Source organism: Podarcis cretensis (genome assembly GCF_951804945.1).
Source record: "Podarcis cretensis genome assembly, chromosome: Z".
Classification (NCBI taxonomy): Eukaryota; Metazoa; Chordata; class Lepidosauria; order Squamata; family Lacertidae; genus Podarcis; species Podarcis cretensis.
This window is the reverse complement of record NC_137184.1, coordinates 13,788,779-13,810,242: the sequence shown is the minus strand read 5'-3', so window position 1 is coordinate 13,810,242 and position 21,464 is coordinate 13,788,779. Positions and strand designations below refer to the sequence as shown.

At 42.7% G+C, this 21,464-nt stretch overlaps 1 protein-coding gene across 5 annotated transcripts in view; it reads left to right on the top strand.

The window, feature by feature from the left end:
* MED27 (mediator complex subunit 27) overlaps positions 1-21,113 on the top strand; it is a 171,616-nt gene extending 150,503 nt beyond the window's left edge. For 4 of the 5 annotated variants that reach the window (XM_079962574.1, XM_079962576.1, XM_079962575.1 and 1 more), the window contains 2 exons: positions 13,315-13,392; positions 17,403-21,113. In XM_079962574.1, the coding sequence (XP_079818700.1) occupies positions 13,315-13,392; positions 17,403-17,537 (213 nt within the window). In that variant the 3' untranslated portion in view covers positions 17,538-21,113. The remainder of the gene's footprint in view (positions 1-13,314; positions 13,393-17,402) is intronic. The other variant, XR_013835008.1, reaches the window with a different exon arrangement.
* Positions 21,114-21,464: the final 351 nt, after the last annotated feature.

Below are 21,464 nucleotides of genomic sequence, written 5' to 3'. Positions count from 1 at the left end.
TAAACTTACTATTTTTCTTTGAAAATAAGAAAGATTATTATTTTAAGTGTCTGTCTTAAATGTGATTTGACACATCAGGGAGAGAAATGCTTAGATCATTCTCCTATAAACCTATAAAATGTTGGTTTCTATGCCTATTTCAAGTTCTAAGGGTTGATGAATGACCTAAGAATTACAAGACTTTTGGTGCATTAAAACAGCTATCAATGATGTGGTGTAAGTGACCACTTGCCTAATGGTGTCTGTGGCGTTGAGTAAAAATCACCTCCATAAGGAGACCAGGTCAAAGATGGCAGACACTAGCAGATTTGCCTCAACTGTTTTAATCCCCATCCCAAGGGGATGACTTGATATTCCAAGATTAAGCTAAACCTGTTCTCATTTTATGGGATCCAAGCCTTAAGTTGAAGGAACTTAAAAAATCCAATATACTTTGCTTAGTTTCCTGTCATATTTCCCCCCTCTGGTACAGTGGCTTACAAACTGTTCTGAGGAACCTTGTGATATGTCAGAGAGTATTGATGGTTTCTCAGTAGGAAGATCAAGAAGATTACTGACCTCTCCCTGCAATATATGCCTGACAGTGTTATACACATGCTAAGGAACCTAGTTTACATGGAATGACACTAAGGGGCCTAATAGGACTTGTCTAGCATCCTACGCGACATCCTAGAATGCCACATATGGAGAAGTTCTTCAACAGATGTGGAAAATAGTTTCCTAAAAATTGAAAGTTTTGAAAAGCCATTGCTCAAGTTTGTCAAACAAATACCAGCAAGAGACTCTTGAGCTTGGCCTGGAGGCATGCCACTATAATTCCTGTATAGATATTTCTTGAAACTTTTGGTGCCAGGATTCTGTGTTCACCCAGAAGTAAATAATTTTGACCTGTGATGCCAGCTTCCTCCAGATCAAAGAATAGCTTCAGGGAGGTAGGTAGCAGCCCATTCCCTGACTAGCATTAAGAGGCAGAATAACACAGTAGTTAGTCTGTTACCCGAGAGACAAGTGAGAATTAACGGATTAAGCAAACCTTTCTCTCCCTTCTGAAAAATATATTCCTTGTGTCAGGTAGAGAGGAGTATAATGCAGAGCAACTTAGGACAAAATCATCCATGATAATCCTTCATCAATAATGCTTTAAACTAATTATAGCCCATGGAGTAGCTTTCATTCTTGCCATTAAATGGGTTTCTATGTTATAAATGGGTCCAGCCTGTAGGCTTGGCTCTCTTAATGCTTTAGAATTCCAACATTAGATACTGTGTGTGTGTGTGTGTGTTCATGCACACACACACATACGTGCGCGCGCACACACACACACATTGATGAATGCTTTCTTTTTCAAATGCTTGATACAAAGGAATTAAAAAGCCAGTAGTAAGATGTAACTTGCCTCAGGTTCATTGTACACAGCCCCATTCACAGACCACATAAACCAGTGTGCTTAAGCTGAAGTCCTTCTAATCCCACAGTGGTCAATGGCATTGATGAATTGTAAAGATCTGGCTGTATTCAGCATTCTCATTCCGCTACTGCAAGAGCCCTTGCGCTAACAGACGGCAGTGTTCAAAGGTTGCACAACAATGGAATCCAATGCAACAGTTGTGCTAATGGAACCTGGTTGCACAACAACTGGTTCTTGTTATGCTCTCTGTTGCACATCAATATTTGGTAATTTACTGTTTTCCCCCTTGTGCAACAACATTCCATAAGTGCAACAATACCCCAAAGTCACTTTACACACAACTTTTTGTCTTTCTGGCTCTGTTTTTTATTCTGTAGCCTAGTGCCAGAATTAGGTGGCCCACCTCCTGTCACTGCCATTATATTACTGCAAAAGCCTACTTAAACCTGTGGCCCTCCATGTTGTTGGACTATAGCTCCCATCAACACTGACCATTGGCCATGTTGGCTGGGCTTGATGGGAGTTGGGAGTCTGTGGGTGGGTTCCAAGCCTGTAGAATCCAAGGAGGCTATGGTCTCACACTCAGTATTGCCAAACAATGTTAGGATAAGTCAAGCATTCAGAGTCAAAGACCAGTCAGGATCAGGCATGAATAATCATTCTGAGTCCAAAATGTGGTCTAGAGGCAACATTAGAAAGTTCTGAGGTCAACAACAGAGAAGATCCAGCCTAGCAGTGTGAGTCAAGAATTCTACTTTTTAGGGTCAGGAAGCTAAGGACCTGTGATGTTCCAGCAACTGAAAAGCTCAACATGAAGACAAGGCCATTCCTAATTCCAGCTGAGAATGCTTTCCCATAAGGGGTTATTTATTCCTGTCACATGCAAATTTAGTCTTTCAGGTACACACTTTCATGTGGGCCTGAACATCTGCACTCTCAGATGTTGGCTGAACATCTCTCAAACTCTACTGGGAGCTCATCAGCCCACATTCACCCCAAAGTCTCTCAAGAGGGTCCACTGGAGGCAGCTTTTGAGGGGTTCCTCCCCAGACTCAGGATCTCCAGGGCTGGTGATGGAAGACCAGGGGTGCCAACTTGAATAAAATATTGGGGGGGGAGGCAAGTAAGCTCCACCCCACATAATCAATCGCATGATGTGGCACGCACACACCATATGAATGGCAATGCCCATCAACTTAGGGGGCGGTCCCCTCAAATACTTTATTGTAGGTGCAAAAGCCCCTTTGCCCTAGGAGTTGGCTCCTATGTGGAGGACCCTGCTCCCCCAAGTGTATGGTCAGCCAGAGGTCTGGTTCATCCTTTGAGGAGTTGGTGTCTGGATTGGACTGGGCAGGGAAGCCACATAAATATTTCCTTGACTGCAGGTGTGTGTGTACGGTTTCTACCCATCTGTGTGCTATCCTTCTTAAACGTTCTCACTCCCAATAGCAATGCCATGTTTCCAGTGACTCCTTTATGTGGTAGCCCCTTGGAATATTACAACATTGATTTCCTTTGAATGGCAGGTTTTTCAGAGCCAGACTGTTTTTTACTCTCTCTTCAGTGGCAATAAAGCAGCATCTGGAGCTTGCAGAGCTACCTGCTCAATGTAGCTGCCAACATGTTAATTTCTTAGACAGCCACAGCACGGCCCTTTTGGGTTAAAGAGCAAAGGCCTCCGTCCTTCCCAATCCAGCCCTGTCATGTGGAGCTTAATTCGTCTTGACTTCTTTGTTTGCAAACTCTGCCTGTGTCAGCAAGACTTGTGCCTTCCCCTGATTAGTAGGATCCCCGAGTGTGTTTAATTTGATAGGGGAAGAGTGTTCCCAGAGGGCCCATTACAAGTAAAATGTACAGGTATTTACAGAGGTTCCCCTGGAGATTTTCTTGAACTCCCTTTCTGGGGTGAATGAGCTTTTATGACCATCCAGCGAACCAGCAGGGTGAGTCTCAGAGAATAGAGCTTAAAAATACAGGGAGGAATCTCTGAAAGGGCAGAAACACAAAGAGCCGAGGAAAGGTTGGCACATCTCCACATTTTTCTGACATTTTAAACTCTGCAGGTGCAGAGACAGCGCCGATCTTTAACCTTTTTATTAGCTCCTCGCACATCTCCAGCTAGTAAGGAAAAGTAAGAGCTTTTTTATTTTCTTTTTATCATCATCATTGAGGGTCTTTGTTCCCACCCTTTTTTCAAAGACAGATTGTGAATTTTGCGGTATAAAAGCAAAACCCTAGAAGAACATCACATTCTCATTGTTATATCTATTTTGTTAAAATAAATTTTAAAATAGGTATATATTTTTTAAAATGTGTTTCTGCCCACCCACCCCCCATTTCTCTAGCTGCTAGCACTTTGGTGTCTGGCCATGGTTTGGAGGCTGCTTGAAGGAATGCTTCTCCCCATAGGAGCCTACCAGTTGCTTTAGTTTGAGAGGGGAGGGCCCTGCTTAGTCTATTCATCAAGAAAAGCTTAATCTAATACAGTCATACCTTGGGTTGAAGTAGCTTCGGGATAAGTATTTTCGGGTTGTTCGCTGTGGCGACCCAGAAGTAACGGAGCACATTACTTCCGGCTTTCACCGCTCGTGCATGCGCAGACGGGGCGAATCACGACCCTCAGGGACGTGGGTTGCGTTTGCTTCTGGATGCAAACAGGGCTCTGGAACGGATCCCGTTTGCATCCAGTGGTACCACTGTAGGACCAGAACAATTTGTAGAAGACCCTCCTCAGTGATGGCCACAGAGTACCGTGTTCTGGTGAAAATCAGGAGGAAAGTATAAGCTTCCTGTTTCATGGAATATTTTCATCAGTAGATTATATCTTTATTCTGTTTTCTATTTTTACTCACCACTTTTGAATTACAGAAGAAAAATAGTATATGAACACGAGAGTAATGATTGAGAAGAAATTGGTCAAGCCATAAGACTGAGAGAGGGTGAGAGCTTAGCAGATAAGATGGGATCTCTGGAGTGGAAGTAAATGGTATGCTGGTTAGAGTGTTGGACTAGGACCTGGGAGACCAGGGTTCAAATCCCCACTCAGACATGTAGCTTTATGGGTGATCTTGAGCCACTCATCGTCTCTCAGCCTTCCTATTGCACAAGGCTGGTTGTCGGGATGCTATGGGTTTGGGAAGAGAGAGAGAGAGATAGGGATGCCACCCTGAGCTTCTTGGAAAATAAGGCTGATGTTTCATTTATTTGTTTGCTTTTATCTGTTTTTATGCCACCCTTCAGCAAAGCTACCAGGGCAGTATACAAAGAAATAGTAGAACCTTTTCTTTTCTTTTCTACAATGAAATGCAAAAATACAGACAAAACAGACCAGGAGCATAGAAATTCAGCAGAAGAAGTAAAACCTAACCAGCCACAATCAGCTGCAGCAGCATCTTTGCTTAAAACAAAGCATGGTTGGCACTAAGCAAACCTTCTTGGAAAAGGGAAATAGTTTTAAGGGTGCTTCAGTGCATAGTCAGAGGCTGCAGTCAACCACTTCCCTTCAGGGTTACACATAGCAGCTGCTGGGTGCTATATGAATCACCCCTAGAAATAACATGGGAGGCAGCCCCCATTCTGCATGGTGGGATCAACACAAGTCCAGACATGCTTTGCACGAATGAGAATAAGCTTCTTACATCTTTCTCAACAACAGAGGGCTAAACATTGAATTATATAGAAAAACCATGCATTTAAATATAACCATTATTGTGCGTGGGTGTTTTGTTTGAGGAGGAGACCCAACAGTACATCATAGAATCTTTGCAAACTCCCTTATTTTTCATTATTTTTTGTAATAACATAATTTATTAATTATTGTTTCCCTTCCCATCCCAAGAACTTGGGAGCAGGCTGTGAATATAGTTTTAAAAATAAAGAAAAATAATCAGGTAACATCATAATCAATAATTGGTTTTTTTTTAAGATAATTTTTATTCGTTTTTCAAACACAGAACAAAAAACAAAAAATTCAAAACAAAAACAAAAACATACAAAACATTTAAACCAATATAACTTCAAAATTATATTTTCATACCCTTCTTTCTTTTGACTTCCCCATACCTCCCCATCCCTGCATCCTTGTTTAATAATTCTTTAGCAACCCTTTAGTCAATTGTCCTGATTCCCTTTCATTAAATTTCCTTTAGTTTTTTAGTTACAGCTGCATTCTCTGCTTCTTACCCCATGACATCTTAGCATTCCTCAATTTTACAATAGTTTTTAAGGTATATTTTAAATTTCTTCCAGTCCTCTTCCACTGTCTCTTTCCCCTGGTCGCGGATTCTGCCCGTCATCTCAGCCAGTCCCATAAAGTCCATCACCTTTGTTTGCCATTCTTCCAGAGTAGGTAGTTCTTGCATCTTCCAATACTTCGCCAGTAGAATTCTTGCTGCTGTGGTGGCATACATAAAAAAAATCCTATCCTTCTTTAACACCAATTGGCCAACCATGCCCAAGAGAAAAGCCTCTGGTTTCTTAGGAAAAGTCCACTTAAGGACCTTCTTAATTTCATTATAGATCATTTCCCATAATCAATAATTGTTTCCCAACCCAAGAACTTGGGATTGGTAACAATTGTTTGTTTGTTTCTATTTCAGTGTATGTATATTCATTAAAACCCACTGACTCCAATCCTGTCCACCAAAACACAGTTTAAATGAAGAATTTTCACACTGCTTCCAGAATACACCTAGCCTTGAGACTGGGCCAGGTCTCAATGTGACAGGAATCTCAAAGTAGGGGGGCTGCCGCCACAAGCCACCCTGGACCCCCTATGATCCTGGCCTGGTTTTGCATCTAGGTTGTCTCTCTAAAGTTTGCAGTCCTAAAGTATTGTTTTCCTCCAGTACAAGGGCACATAAGTATTGTAATATATGAAGATGTATTCCTGTCATTAATCTCTGTGAATAGGTGTGTGGAATGAATGCATGTATGAGTCAAGTACAGAATATTGACAGTATCTGCTCAAGGACAGGTGATGGGCAGCTCCAGGGTCAGCCTATTGAATTGGTATCCTGCATGGCTGAATTGTGAAATTGCAACAACTGGATTTTTTAAAATTTTCAAAGGTTGTTAACCAAAAGGTTGGTGGTTCAGGCCCATCCAGGGATGTCTGAGGGCAGAATTCATGCGTTGCAAGGCCCCATCCAGCTCTTCAATTCTGTGATTCTAATTTTTATTGATTGCAGTCAATGGTAATTACAATATAAACATAAAACACGTACAGTAAGCCCACAACTTGCACTCAGTTTATTTACACGTTCACAACTTTACACAGGGAGTGTGTGGGGAGTAAATAAATGATGATGATGAGCCAGGGAAAACCCTCCACTCTCTATTTATTTAATTATTTCCCATATCCTTACACCCAGTGAATTTTTCTCACTTACCAGGGTCTGGGAAGGTTGCAGAAGGGAAGCTCTCAGAGCTCTCTCACAATCTTCCCAGACCCCAGTTAGCAGCACTTCAGCACCACACGGGGGGGGGGCAGTTCTGGGGGTTCCTGACTTTGCATGATCTTGCGTTTGCCCATGAATCCCCACAACTGAACCCACTGTATATGTAAAACATAGGGTAGCAGTCATTGGCCCAGTAAGACAGGGAGAAATACTAAGAATACAAATAGACAGGTTTCAAAACATTCATTTAATTTAGTTTGGTGATTCTAAATTTAACTCAGAGCAGTGAACCAGACAGTAATCATAGGCATCAAATAAATAAATAAAATATATATGTGTTAAATTTTATGTCAGGTTGTTTTTAATGTTTAATTTTATCTGTATTTTTAAAATGAAAATTATATAATGTTTTATGTAAACAGAGTACTAGTTGCTTGTACTCTTTTTGTTTAAGCAGTATCTAAATGTTATTAAATAGGCATCGACTTGATACACACATGTGGTGGCAGTAGTCTCTGCAATCAGTTGGGTATTTCCTACGCTATCATGATTTTGGAATTTTATGAAACATGTATGCTTCTGAAATCTATTTCCAGCAAAGAAATGGAGACAAGCATGAACATCACACCATTTAAGAATCCCAGCTTAGTATTGTGTAAACCAGGAATCTTGGTTTACAAGAAGCAATGCTTACATGTTAAACAAAACATTATTCCACTATCAAATAAAGTCAATCCTTTTTAATCAGCCTATCACTGTAAATACCTTGCAGGAAAAACCCCTGCACCTGACCTTCTAAAGCTTCTAAAACCTGCAGTTTTCAGCCAATTGTGTCAAGAAGAGCAAAGGTAATAGCCATTTATTTATTTCCCCATGATAGCCCATGGAGCAGCACAAAACTTCAGTTCTTCTGAATTGCAGTTCTGATTTGGACATGAGGCAGGCAGCTTCCAAAATATTCCAAGCTCAATTGAGCCAGGTTCCAAAGTGCCAAACTCAGTTCCAAATGGATTTTTGTGCGTTATGGATCTCTTAAAGGAGTTTTCTGCTTCCCAGAACTGCAGTAACCAAAAATGTTCATCTTTTCAGCTCTCCTTCTCAGTAAAACTTAAATCCAAGGAAGAAGAAGTTTGGCTTAGATGGCAAAATAATGTTTAAAATGAACAGCAATTGTGGGACTATGCTAATAAGTGAAAGCGAGAAGTATTGCAGGATGTCAGTCATATAACATCACAGATAAATGTTGGAGAGGAGAATGAAACCTTCCCATGGGACATATATACTAATGAAACCTTATTTTTTATCCTTTTGTCAGAGAAAATGTGTATTTGAAAGTTTTAATTTGAGGAGAACTAGTGTGAAGTTCCTACTCTAAGTCAGGTTGGGTTTTTTCCTCATCACTTTGCAGCACTCAACATCACACTGTTTGGTGCTACTTCTGTGGGGTTCAGGGTGTTCCCACCCCTTCCTCCTCTTTCTTTTTGGAGCCCACTTTGATCTGTGTTCGAAATGCTTTCTCTCCCCCCCCCGCCCCCATTTGCTTCTGGTACCAATCACCTGCTTTTTCATTGAGAAAACATTATTAGTATTCCAGCAGTGCTGGGATGGCTTTTATCTCCCAGCGGAATCTCATTAGCTCTGCATTACAATAGGAACAGCATATGTCTGCTATGCCCAAGTAGCCAGTCAGTTTGAATTTGTTAATGGCAACACTTTATTTTTCCCCACAGCAAAGTTTTCCCCACATCTTCAATGCTAATAATACCCCCAAAAAGCAACTTTGTTGTGGAAGCGTTAAAAAGAAAAAAGAAAACACCACAAAATCAATTCGTTGGAGGTTGAAATGTAGCAGAAGGAGAGCTGTTGCTAACGGTTTGCTTTTATGTGTGCCTGTTACGTAACTAGGAATCTAAGCATGCTGCGTGAAGGGGAAAACTAGGGCATGATAGATAGCTTGCAAGTTAGAATGGGAATCAGCTAATTACTGGCAGTTGGAAGAAAGACAGTGTGCAATTATATTGTGGCTTTTTAAGACTTTTTATTGTGCGTGTCTGAATATACCAGCTTTTCTCAACCTGGTGCCCTTCAGGTGCTTTGAACTACAACTCCATCGTCTGGATCCATCCAAAGCACCTGGAGGGCACCAGGTTGTGGAAAGGCTAGCATACATGTTAGAGGTAGTATACATTTTGTGGATGAGGTGGGTCTTGTTGATCTCATCTAACTTCTATAGCAAGGGAGGGAAACTTATGTAGGAAATGCTAAATCAGGAACTGAGCACAAGAGCCCTCTCCCTTCCCAGAGTTTCCAGAAAGGATTACTGCTTCTATCCATGGAGGCAGAGCATAGCTATCATTTCTACTGGCCACTAATGGCCTTCTCCATTGATTTGTCTAATCCTTTTTTTTAAGGTCCTCTAGGTTGGTGGCCATCATTGCTTCCTGTAGGAGCGAGTTCCATAGTTTTAACTATGCACTCTGTGACTATGTCCTTTCTTTTATCTGTCCTGAATCTTCTATAGTTCAGCTTTATTGGGTGTCCACAAGTTCTAGTATTGTGAGAGAGGGAGAAAAATTTTTCTCTACCCACTTTCTCCATGCCATGCATAATTTTATCAATTTGTTATGCAAGTTTCGTCCCAGTAAAACCATTAGGAGAGGGAATTGTCCAAGCCCAGTGGGTGGCTACCTCACCACCTCTGTTTCTTTAAGATATCCATACCTCAGCTTTTGGGGTATAACCCTGACAAGGCAGTCACAACAATGAATAAATACAATACATTCTGGCATTGCAAACCTGCTCTCCCTCCTCTCCTATTTGCTTTGAGAGATTGGCGGTGACTTGCACCTATCCCTGCATGGCATCAAGTCCATCCTGATCGAGGCCATAAGTGCTGTAGTGAGTAGCAGTCAGTCATCCAAGATACTCCCGCCTCCCTTGCTAGCATATAGAGGGGTAGATGACACATCAAAGTAGAGACAGAAATCGCCTTTGCCACAGCATGATCACAGCATGGAGGAGAGACATAGCTTAGCGGTAGAATATCTGCTGTGCATGCAGAAGGTCCCAGGTTCAATCCCCACTGGCATCTCCAGGTACGGCTGTGAACGTCCCCTGCCTGAAACCTTGGAGAGCTGCTCCCAGTCAATATCAGTATAGGCAGTACTAAGTAGACCAATGGTCTGATCAGTACAAGGCAGCTTCCCTTTTAAATATATATGCATATATATATATATATATATATATATATATATATATATATATATATTAGTTTTCTTGCTTAACAAACACACCCAAGAAATTAACAAAAATGATAAAATAATAACAACAAAAACAAAACATACATCCATAAATCCATACGTTCTTACAAAAGAACTTATGCTGCCATGTTCTTAATTCCCAATTCCTTATCTTCCCTAATAGACTTCCGTCTTCCTCAAAGCGGATCTGTCTTACCAGTTTAATAAACTGCTTCTAAGGCAGCTTCCCATGTTCCTTTTGTTTCTGGAAGAGGCCAAAGACCAGTGAGAAACAAAGCCCTCCTGGTGCAGTGAGTCAGGGCTTTTCTAGATACAGGAAAATAAAAAGGATAGGGAAATAATGGGACGCAGGTGGCGCTGTGGGTTAAAGCCTCAGCGCCTAGGGCTTGCCAATCGAAAGGTCGGCGGTTCGAATCCCTGCGGCGGGGTGCGCTCCCGCTGCTCGGTCCCAGCGCCTGCCAACCTAGCAGTTCGAAAGCACCCCCGGGTGCAAGTAGATAAATAGGGACCGCTTACCAGCGGGAAGGTAAACGGCGTTTCCGTGTGCGGCTCTGGCTCTGGCTCTGGCTCTGGCCAGAGCAGCGATGTCACGCTGGCCACGTGACCCGGAAGTGTCTCCGGACAGCGCTGGCCCCTGGCCTCTTAAGTGAGATGGGCGCACAACCCCAGAGTCTGTCAAGACTGGCCCGTACGGGCAGGGGTACCTTTACCTTTACCTTTAAGGCAGCTTCCCATGTTCCTTTTGTTTCTGGAAGAGGCCAAAGACCAGTGAGAAACAAAGCCCTCCTGGTGCAGTGAGTCAGGGCTTTTCTAGATACAGGAAAATAAAAAGGATAGGGAAATAATGGGACAAAGAAGATGCATGTAGCAAAAGGAGGACCCAGTGATGAGTCCCAGCTTTGTGATGTAAAGGAACAAGGATCCACCCAGCCTCCTCAAAAGTCTGGGATTATTGGGACTCCCGGGATACTCAAGAGCTGTCCTTCCCACCTCAATAGGGAAAAGACTCCTTCCCTTCCATTATGTACATCTTGGCTTAGTTTTCTAAGACAAGAGGCAGAAACAAGATGCTTTTCTAAGACAAGCCTTTGGCCCTCCAGATGTTGCTGAACTACAGCTCCCATTATCCCTGGCCATTGACCCTGCTGAGCTTGATGGGCATTGTAGTCCAGCAACATATTTGACCTGCGCCAATATATGATCTTGCCTCTTCCTAGTCTGTAAGGCAGATTGAGGGTGTGTGTGTGTGTGTGTAAATCCATTGCTCTGGACTCTGTTGCAGCTGGTCTCATTAACAACTGGCATGCAACTGCCAACCTGCAACAGTGTCTCTCATGTCAGCTTGCAAGCAAAGTATTTTTTGAAGGAAATTACATGTCAACCAACTGAAACACCAGGCGACTGGTTTCCTCCTCCTGTTCTCTTGTTGCATTACATGGGCCAACAAGGATATCAACTTCATACCTTTGGCTCGTGTGTGTGTGTTTTAAGCAAAAGCAATTGCTGGGTTTTTTTAAAAGAAACAGCAGCAATTCAGGGGGTTGTGGAGTGTAGGGAATGTGACAGAAGAGAACTTGCAAAAGCTGTAATTGTGGCAGAGCTGAGGATTTTCCTCTGTGGTGCTTTTTCCCGCTGCTTGTTAGTGATTCCACAAAGCGGCGCTGGGCTTCATTCATGGAGCCACAGCCAAGAGGGAATTAATCCCCTCTTCATTGCTGTCATAGCCTAAAACACAAAACCCTTTATGTAGCTGCTTTCTCAATATGCCATCGTGTGCTGCTTTCCCCTTAGTACTACTTAATTGTGCTAACAACAATGTTGGAATCTCTCTGGTACTCCTAATTTTAGGAACTTCGTTGGGGGTTTTTTAAATAAAAAAACTGAGTCATTAGTCCTGGGGACACAGATAGTTACATAGATTTTATGCCATGAGCTAGGTTAGGAGTGCATCTTTTTGAGCTTCCTTTCCTTTTTGTTTTTAAAATCGCAGCTGTGTATGAAAGTTTAAGAGCATTTGCTTTGCATGCAAAAAGTCCCAAGTTCCATCTCCAGCTTCTTAAGTTGGGCTGGAAAAGACCCCTGTCTAGAAAACCAGTGCCTGTTAGTGCAGACCAGGGATGAGGCAGCTGTGGTCCTCCCAGGTGTTGTTTGGATTACAACTCGCATCTTCCCAGGTCATTGGCCATGGTGACTGAGGCTGATGGGAGGTTCCCCTTCCCTCTTGTAGATGGCGCTGAAATAGATGGACCAAAGAGCAGGCTTTGTATAAGGCAGGTTGCTAGGTAACATTGGTTGATGCTGAAATGCCCAAGCCTCCCTGTTCATTTTGTATCTGAGCTGCTGTAGCTTAGTGGGTAATAGTTTAAGCTGTGAACTTGCCATACTGCTTTCCTTATCCCAATCCCACCTCCACATCTGTAACATGGGAATGATAATACTAGCTTATTGTATTGGGTTGGGTGGTTCTGAATGATTGCTGACCCTTTACATGAAGTGCTTCATGTATTTGAAATTTGCTTGTTTCTGAAAATTATTGTTTTCCCATGGCTTCTAGAGAGCATTCTACACCCAGGGATGGCACCTTCCTCTGATCTGGATTAGCCAGGATCCATACCAATCTCATTCTCTACAGAGGAAGGGGCCATCCCACCCTCCAGGCCAGCCCTACCTATGACTGGAGGTATCTTGGTAATCCAAAAGAGCACAGTTGATGTCACTATTTTTTGGTGGTGGAGAGGGGTTGCTTCTTTTGTCCCCTTGTGTATTTTGCCTTCTGTGTTTTTGATGTGCCTTGGTTCTCCATTCATTGTTGCTTTCTAGTCTGTGTTACCTTTGATCATGTAGATATTTGTGTTCAAGGGGGTAGGGTTTCCCAATTCCCCCTTCCAGCTGCAACCCCACATGCTACATCATCCTAAGACTTTCTAGAAAATCCAGTGAACCTCAAGAATGACTTTTTGTGGGGGGGACCACTAGCTGTAGCAGAACGGTGGGGCACAGGAAAGCCCAATACTGTGAACATTTATTATTCATTAATATTTTGAAATATTATCCCCTGTCCCACCACCTAGTTATTTGACACCTGAAATCATGCTTTACTTCTTTGTGACCACTTCTGTTAGACAAGTCAAGAGAAGGGCCAAGTGGAAGATACATGGAAGGAGTTGTACGTTGTCAAAACATCACTGACAAGTCTTCCTCTCTCTCTCTCTCCCTCCCTCCCTCTCCCCTTTCTTGTCACCTCCAGGTAACTGATCATGCTACTACTGCCTTACTGCATTACCAGCTGCCTCAAATGCCGGATGTGGTGGTCAGGTCATTTATGGTAAGTTTGATACAAACTCTCTCAACTGGCATAACTTTGCAGTGTAGTTAATAATGGCATGTGGGGTTTTTATGTAAGTCTTGAAAGGCTGTTTTGGTCAAGGCAAGAGTCTGTATCACAAAAGGGAAGCAGCATTGACTGTTGGTCATTCCCGCCCCAGGATACTGTTGGAAGATTTTGGAAATCTGGACAGGAAGCATACTGGAAACTACAGCCATTGGTGTTTACCAGAGCATGTCTGAAAGTGTATTGGTGGAGCTGTTCAACAATATAATGGGGAGAGAAAACAAGGAGCACAAGCTAATCCTGGCTAGAGCAATTACAGAATGATGCCTTTTGCTCTTCAAAAAGTTCTGGTGTATCTGCTGAAGAATCCTACCCTGGATCATGTGTTTTACAACAGCTGTCATCTCATTGTATTAATTTACAAGGTCCTTAACGACTTGGGTCCATGATACCTCAGAGACCACCTGAACATTTATATCCCATGTAATCACTGAGGTATTTGGAAGAGCCACTGTTAGTGGTCCCGCATGGCTCGGATACACCTTTCATATACACCAGGAGCCAGGCATTCAGTATTGTGAGCCCAAGTCTGTGGAACTCCCTCCCACAAGATCAGTAGGCCCCTTTCCTGCTGAACTTCATACACTTGACAAAGGTTTAGTTATTCCAGCCGTGTTTATAGTTTTAACTCACTTTTAGTCTTATTGTCTTGGGTTCCTGTACACCTCTTAAGAGACCACTGTGATTAAGGGGTACACAAGATGTTGAAATAAATTAGTAACAACATATAATAAATGGCAAAACTCACTGAGCATCTGACTAGCTAAGCTCCATGTGAATGATGTGCCTTCCTTGGTGTGCCTTCCTTTGAAGCGTCCATTAACTGCCAGTGCACTTTTGACGAGCAGCAGCCAATCATGGCAACTCAGTTCTCCCGCTGCAGCATGCACCTGAAAATTAATGCGCAGAAACTGTGTGGGACACATTTGTCTGAGCCATAAGGTTTGCTGTATTGATTCAGTAAAGCAGTTCTGATAACTTTTAACAAATCAATGTCAGGATGTTCACCCCAAGTGCCAATAGCAGTAGGCACTTCGCATATCAGGTGTGCAATCCAGTTGACAGGATGTGGTGAAGTCTTAATTGTCCAGACAAGAATGAAGGACTTCCTTTTTAACCTCCTTTTCCTTCCAGCAAATGTTTTAAGCACACAGTTTGACCTGATTTTCCTTAAAAAAAAAAAAAAGAATTTCAATATGGTTAAATAATGATAACCAAGTCCAATGAAGCCAGTGTAATCAGCAATTGCCTTGTGCCCTTGTGTTCACTACTGGCCCTGTCCTGACTTCTGCAGCCAGAGAAAGCCTTAAAGAAAGTTATTGATAGGCCACTATATACAAACCGAGAGAGAGAGAGAGAGAGAGAGAGAGAGAGAGAGAGAGAGAGAGCACGTTGGATGAAGAGAGAAGTATTCGTTTCAATAAATGGAGCCAGCCCCTTCTTCACAGAACAGTTTTCTCTTATTGACATAATTCAATAGGATTTCAGATGACAAGATTCATGAGCATCCTTCATAGCACAAATCTGTCTGTCTTGGAGGCTTTCTTTCTTCTTCTATAGCTGCATGTCTCCTTGAGCTTCAAATTAAGTTATATAACGTTGCTTCTTACTTAGGGCCATGGGGATGACCTACTTCGGGGGCAAAACCTTCCCCTGGAAACACCTTGCTCAGCATTTGATTTCCTTTGCCCTCCTCCTTCCCCACCTAGCTTGCTGTCTCCTAAGGCCTGAGGGCAGAAAGTGTAGTTTTAAAAATACAGTCTAACCATTAAAAAAAAAAAGCAGCTGAAGTAGAAAATGTTACTGCCTCCTTGACCTTGACCGTCCAACTTAAGGCCAGGCTGGGTGGAGGAAGAGCATATCCTGTGCAAGTAGAAGAGAGGGTGGGGACTGGCTCTGTTGTTACTGTTTTCGTAGAGGAGATATTTTGCATGCTTTTAATATTTACTGTTATAAACATTTTCTTGTTAGCAAACATTTGCATGATGAGTGTGGCACTCCTTGCCTGAAGAAGTAGAAGGAAAATAAACATTGCATAATTTAATTTGCTGAAATGTTTGGGATTTTTTTTTTCACACATGGCAGGCGGTTCTCATTAAACAAATGCTCCATCCTTGTCTAATGGAGAGCTGATTTAGAGATCTGCTGGCCAGATGTCTAGGGAATAGATGGAAAATCTGTGACATTTTGGACGCTGCTGGACGTCCACCTTCCCTGACCCTGAAGCCAATGGGAATTGGGTTCTACATCTGGAAGGCCCCAGGCCTCCCCATGTTGGGTTTGCGGGACGAGGCTGTATTGCTGCAGAGTGTCAGGTCTCCCATAATGGTGTCCCAGACTGAAATACAGGAAGCTGCTGAGTCACACCATAGGTCTGTCTAGTTCAGTATTGTCTATACTGACCGGCGGGGTCTCTCCAAGCCCTACCTGGAGATGCCATTGAGTATTGAATCTGGGACATTCTTCATGCAAAGCAGATGATCTAATACCAAGCTATAGCCTTTCCCTATATACTCTGCAGTCTAGAATATATTATTTGTATGAATAAAAGTTTATTTTTAACAATCTCTTGGCTTTTGTTTTTGTCTGTCCTTTCAAGGGGCCACTCTATGTATCTTCATTTTCCATAAGTAGATGCAACTAAAATTCAGTCTGCCCACCTGCAAGTAGGCATTTGGGGTCAATATAGTAAAAAGTATCTCTGTAGAGATAAGACTATGTACCCGATGCTTTGCATACAGAAGGGCCTTTGTTATCCAGCATAACCAGCTGAAAGTGCAGAAAATACATAGGGGGTGGGGGCGCAGCTGCCAGTTTTTGTCGGCCAATCTTCCTACCCTGGTGCTGTTGGACTCCAATTCCCATCAGCCCTGGCCAGTATCACCAATGCTCAGGGATGATGGGAGTTGTAGTCAAACAACATTCAGAGGGCTGCAGGTTCCCTGTGACAATAGTGAAACATACAGACCAATAATGTGATTCAGCGTTCGGCAGCTTCATGTGTTTCTGTTCCCATCTCTGCCCTGGGAGTTGTAGAAACTGGTGTGCTTTTTATCACTGCAGCTAAATTGGACCTGATCATATTTATTTATTAAATTTATTATATCCTGCTTTTCCTCCCTAAGGAGCCCAGGGTGGCAAATACATGAGTGATAAACAATTTAATAATCTAAAAACATTTCCAGTACAGAAACAGACTGGGAAATACCTCTATTTAAAATGGTTGTTGAAAGAGGATGGTTTTCATTAGGCGCCAAAGACAACAGAGATGGCATATATCATATTATATATTTCCCAACATAAGCAGCGCTGCCAAACAGACCTGCCCTAAAATTGGCAACTCTTTCTGCTTTCCTAGATTCCTGCCTAGTCATGGCCTTCTTTTTGAACAAGATTTAAATCCATGTTGGCCATGAACAAAATATATCTGCATATATTCTTGCTGAGACTTAAAGCACATGTTTGAAAGGATAGCTGTGAAGCCGGTTTTCGAAATGTTTCTGTATGATTTCACATTTGTGAAGCGTGTGGCTCTTGGATAGATGACGTTTGGATGCAAGAGGCAGACTCTAGCATCTCATAATGAAAAGGTCACTTTTTATGAGCTGAATGGTCAAACTGAATTTGATTTTGGTCTAGCTGCAAGGAAGTCCAGGCTGTCCATGGTGACCCTTTAGTTACAAATACCTGCTTGTCACTGCAGGAATTTCTGTTTATGTTGTTGCTTATTGAGAGAGGACAGGCATTCCAATAAAGTATACTATCAGCTATACTGTGACCTTGTGGGTTTTTGGTATACTTCCTTCTAAAGTCTGCCTCTCTCTGGGCTCAAGCCAAGATACATTTCCCATCCTCTGCATCATTGGTCTTGACAGAAGTGATGACATTGGGAGTGTCCGTATTAAGTTTCCTCCCTTCTTTCTTTTTCTTTCCGACTTTTTAAGACCTGGTTAAGAAGTTACATAAAGCTGTTCCAGGCTCCATGCCAGCGCTGCGGAAGGTTTCTGCAAGATGGTCTACCACCCACATGGCGGGACTTTCGGACACTGGAGGCGTTCCATGACACCTGTAGGCAGTAGCACAACCTGGAGGCTGACAGAAGTCTGCGGAGGAAACAGACTCAGAAGTTGGGTCCCAAGAAACACCTCTTTACTGTTTTTCCAAATATCTGTATGGACAACTTGCAACTTAATTTGTACAAATTCAGCTTTATGCACTTGGCTGGGAGGGGGAATGTAAAAATAAACACAGGGTAGGTGTTGGGAGCTGGAGGAGTCGGCAGTCTCACCCATCATTACACTCATCTTAGAGGAGCATTTAGAGGTGCAGAGAGAGAGAGAATAATGGCCTTTGTAGTGGCCTAAATTATTGGCAAATAATTTAGAATTTTGATTTCCTGTCTCATATTTATTTTTGCTTCAGATACAGCAGACTTTTTGTTATTTGTTGAATTTCTATAGTTTCCGATCTATGACATGTAACTTTAAATTTGTTTCCTAATTTTTATAGAACCAGTTGGTTTATGGTGCTGTTCTAATTTTTTCAATGCAATATGTAAAGATGTTGCTGTTTGTTTATGTTGTTTACATATCTTATTCTTTCCTGCCATACTGCTGCTTTCATAGAACCACGCATCATTTATTCTGGTAAATCTATATCTGCAATAGGTTCAAAATGTTCTGAGATGGTTGTGGAGATGGCTTCAACAGCTAATTGGCTGGTTAGTAATGTAGTGTCAAGATGCCATGATTGTGTGGTTTCATGCATGTTTAAAATAGGAATACTAGACTAGACTGGAGAAGGATCAGGTCACCAGGAAGGTGCCGATTTTTGCTTCTTGAATTTAAGTGAAGTGGAGATAAGTATATAATCAGTTCCAACCTCCTGCCCCCCATGCCTTTGTGAGTAGGAACCAGAATTCTTTTCTTTCTCCTTCCGCTGTTCTTGTGAGAAGCACAGGCTTTAAACAGAGCCTCCCCTCCTGCCTCAGTAGAGCCTCTGACCCCAGTCCCAGAAAGCTCTGCTTCTCCTTCGCTCTGGTCCGGCCAGCCGCTTTTAATGACTGATGTTTTAATGTATTTTTAATCTTTTATTGGAAGCCGCCCAGAGTGGCTGGGGAAACCCAGCCAGATGGGCGGGGAAGAAATAAATTATTATTATATTATTATTATTAAACCACTGTACATCAATCAAATCATATTTCTTAAGAAATTTTAAAAGAAAATTAGTTTTTGATTTTGTTTTCTTAACAGTTATTCATAATGGTGTAGATCTGTCCCAATCAGGATCAGCAGCCCAGTTCAGGTCTCTAACTAGGATTGATTAATCCACCTTCTGCAAAATTTTGAAACTGTTTTAAGTGTGGAGGTCAAAATTAGCTGAATTTTATTTGGGGCATACATAGAAGCTAATGTGAAAGTTAGAGGATCTGCATTCCCTTTAAGAAAAATAAAACAGAGCTCTGTTTTTCTTTTAATTTGTTTGCAGAAAAAGTGAAAAGATTTTGAAATAAAATCTGAAATCCATCTTCTCTTAATTTGGTTGCCTAACCATTTAGAATTCAGGATAAAAACTTTTACAGGTTCAGACATATAAAAATATGTACCTGAAAATGAGATACATTCTGCATCACTACGTAAATAAATATCAAAATTAAACATATAGTAAAAAGATTACCTAACTCCAATTGACAAGCTCATAAATATCGCTTCCAATATACTTGTGTCCCATCAAGGTTCCAAACATGCTAGAAATTAAAAACAGAGAACATTAACAATGAACAATACATAAATTAAAGCAGAATTCCATCATAATCATAGAATTCTGTAACACTTATTATAAGTTATTACTTATTATAAGTTAAGCCCCCCTTTTCTCTGACAGTTTTCATAAATTTGTTTGTAATGAAAATTTTGTCAAGACAATGTCATGAGAAAATGCTGCAATTTTTTTGGTTTAGGAACTAGCGTGCAATAAGCTCTTTTTGTGTTAGAGCAGGCATGTCTCATGGGTCAGTTGCAATCGACCGATCGATCATGGGATGGATTTTGGTCAATCGCACCATGGCTCATAGGAATTGAAAGAGACAATGCCAGCCGGGAGGGCAGCACGCAGGGAAGGAGCCCATGCCACCTTTGTTGCCTCCGCCCGCTGCCCTCTGCCATGGCCGCTGAGCGCCCTAACGCTTGCTTGACTGCAGCTGGAGTGACTCCACAGGCGGCATGGCTGGTCAAAGTTTGGCTTAGCTGGGCTTGCTCACCGCCGCAGCAGGTGCTCTGGCTGGCGCTGGCGCTGCCTCCGCCTGCACGCGGCCACCTCAGGCACCTCCTTCCTGCTCCAGGTGCTACTGATTTTCCATGCCGGCGAGCAGGTGCTTCGGTGCTCCCTTCTCCACTCCCTCCACTCCGCTGCTCTCCACGCCCCGCTCCGGCTGCTGGCTTTGCCTGATGCCCATCCAGCTGGCCGGCCCAAGAAAGGCACAAGGCACCTGCCTCTGCCCTCAGAAAGCCACAGCCCCGGGCAGGGAGGTGGGGGGCGGCAATGAGGCGTGCAGACTCCGCACAGAGGGAGGGAGTTGTGGGAAGGGCGGTGCACAGAGAGAAACAACAATGCCCCTCCTCCCTCTCCCCCCTCTTGCTGATTCTCGTGGAAAGAAAAGGCCAGGTCCCCCACCCCTCCGCTCTCCCACCTAGTTCCTCTGGAACTGATCTAAATCTTTAATTCTGGTGTCTCCCCCTATTTCCCCGATCATCCACACAGTCAGATCATCCACACAGTCAGATATCATAGAAGATTTTTTTCTGAGTTTTTCACACCCAGTTCCATAGTTTCATTTGCAATTATTTCTATTGTTTGTGTCTTCTGGATAATTTTTCTAGTTGATTTTAATAGTGTCAAAGGCTTTTTGCCACTCTGCAAGTAAGACAGTATGTAGATTTTGTATTTTGACATTAGTGCCTCCACACTGTTGGAGAAGCAACATCTCCTAGTACAGGTTTCCTTCGCTTGGCAGCCATTTTGTGTACAGTGGTACCTCGGGTTACATACACTTCAGGCTACATACGCTTCAGGTTACACACACCGCTAACCCAGAAATAGTGCTTCAGGTTAAGAACTTTGCTTCAGGATAAGAACAGAAATCGGGCTCCGGCGGCGCGGCAGCAGCCGGAGGCTCCATTAGCTAAAGTGGTGCTTCAGGTTAAGAACAGTTTCAGGTTAAGAACAGACCTCCGGAACGAATTAAGTACTTAACCCGAGGTACCACTGTATTTCATTCCCACTCTTGTTTTTATTTCTAAGATTGTAACAAGCCAGAAAATGAAGACTCACAGTTCTGGGGGATGTTGTTTGCTGCTTCCTTTTGCAAGATCAAATATATCTTTAGAAATATTTAAAGTTTAGTTTAATCCATTGAAATCAGTTGCAAAGACTTTGTAGCGTCAGAGCTGTTCCTTCAAGGTGCTTTTTGGCTCATGTATGACCCGCCATGATGATACTGTTTGTGGTCATCATCTAAAGCTTTGAGCTTTCAGGACTGAAACTTTGGGATCAATCACTGTCATCATGATTTCCAGATGCCTGCACAGATGGACTGTGTAGGTTTTGTCAATAAATTACTCATATTTTTATGTGAATTAAAGTTGGCTTTCAACTTCTGTTTTGGCTTCTGTTTTCCTTTCTGCCTGTTGCCCTCTTTGAAGAGGGTCATGGCAGGGGTGCCAACTCATGCAGGCTGAGCCCTTGGGGGACAGTGTTTTTTGGGATGGGGCCCGGCCCCTCCAATGTCCAAAAAAATCAGGGGGCAGATGAAGTTGACCATGGAGCCGATAACGGCACAGCTTCAGTGGTTGGCTCCTCATCCTCCTCCTGCCACAGAGGAGAAGGAGGATCAAAGCAACCCCCCACCAGTGGGGGCAGCAGGGGGAGGAGGATGTGCTGACCAGGGGGGCAGCAGATCCATCCTCCAAAGAATGCATTGCCAGCTGCCACTGCCATGGTATGCTCCT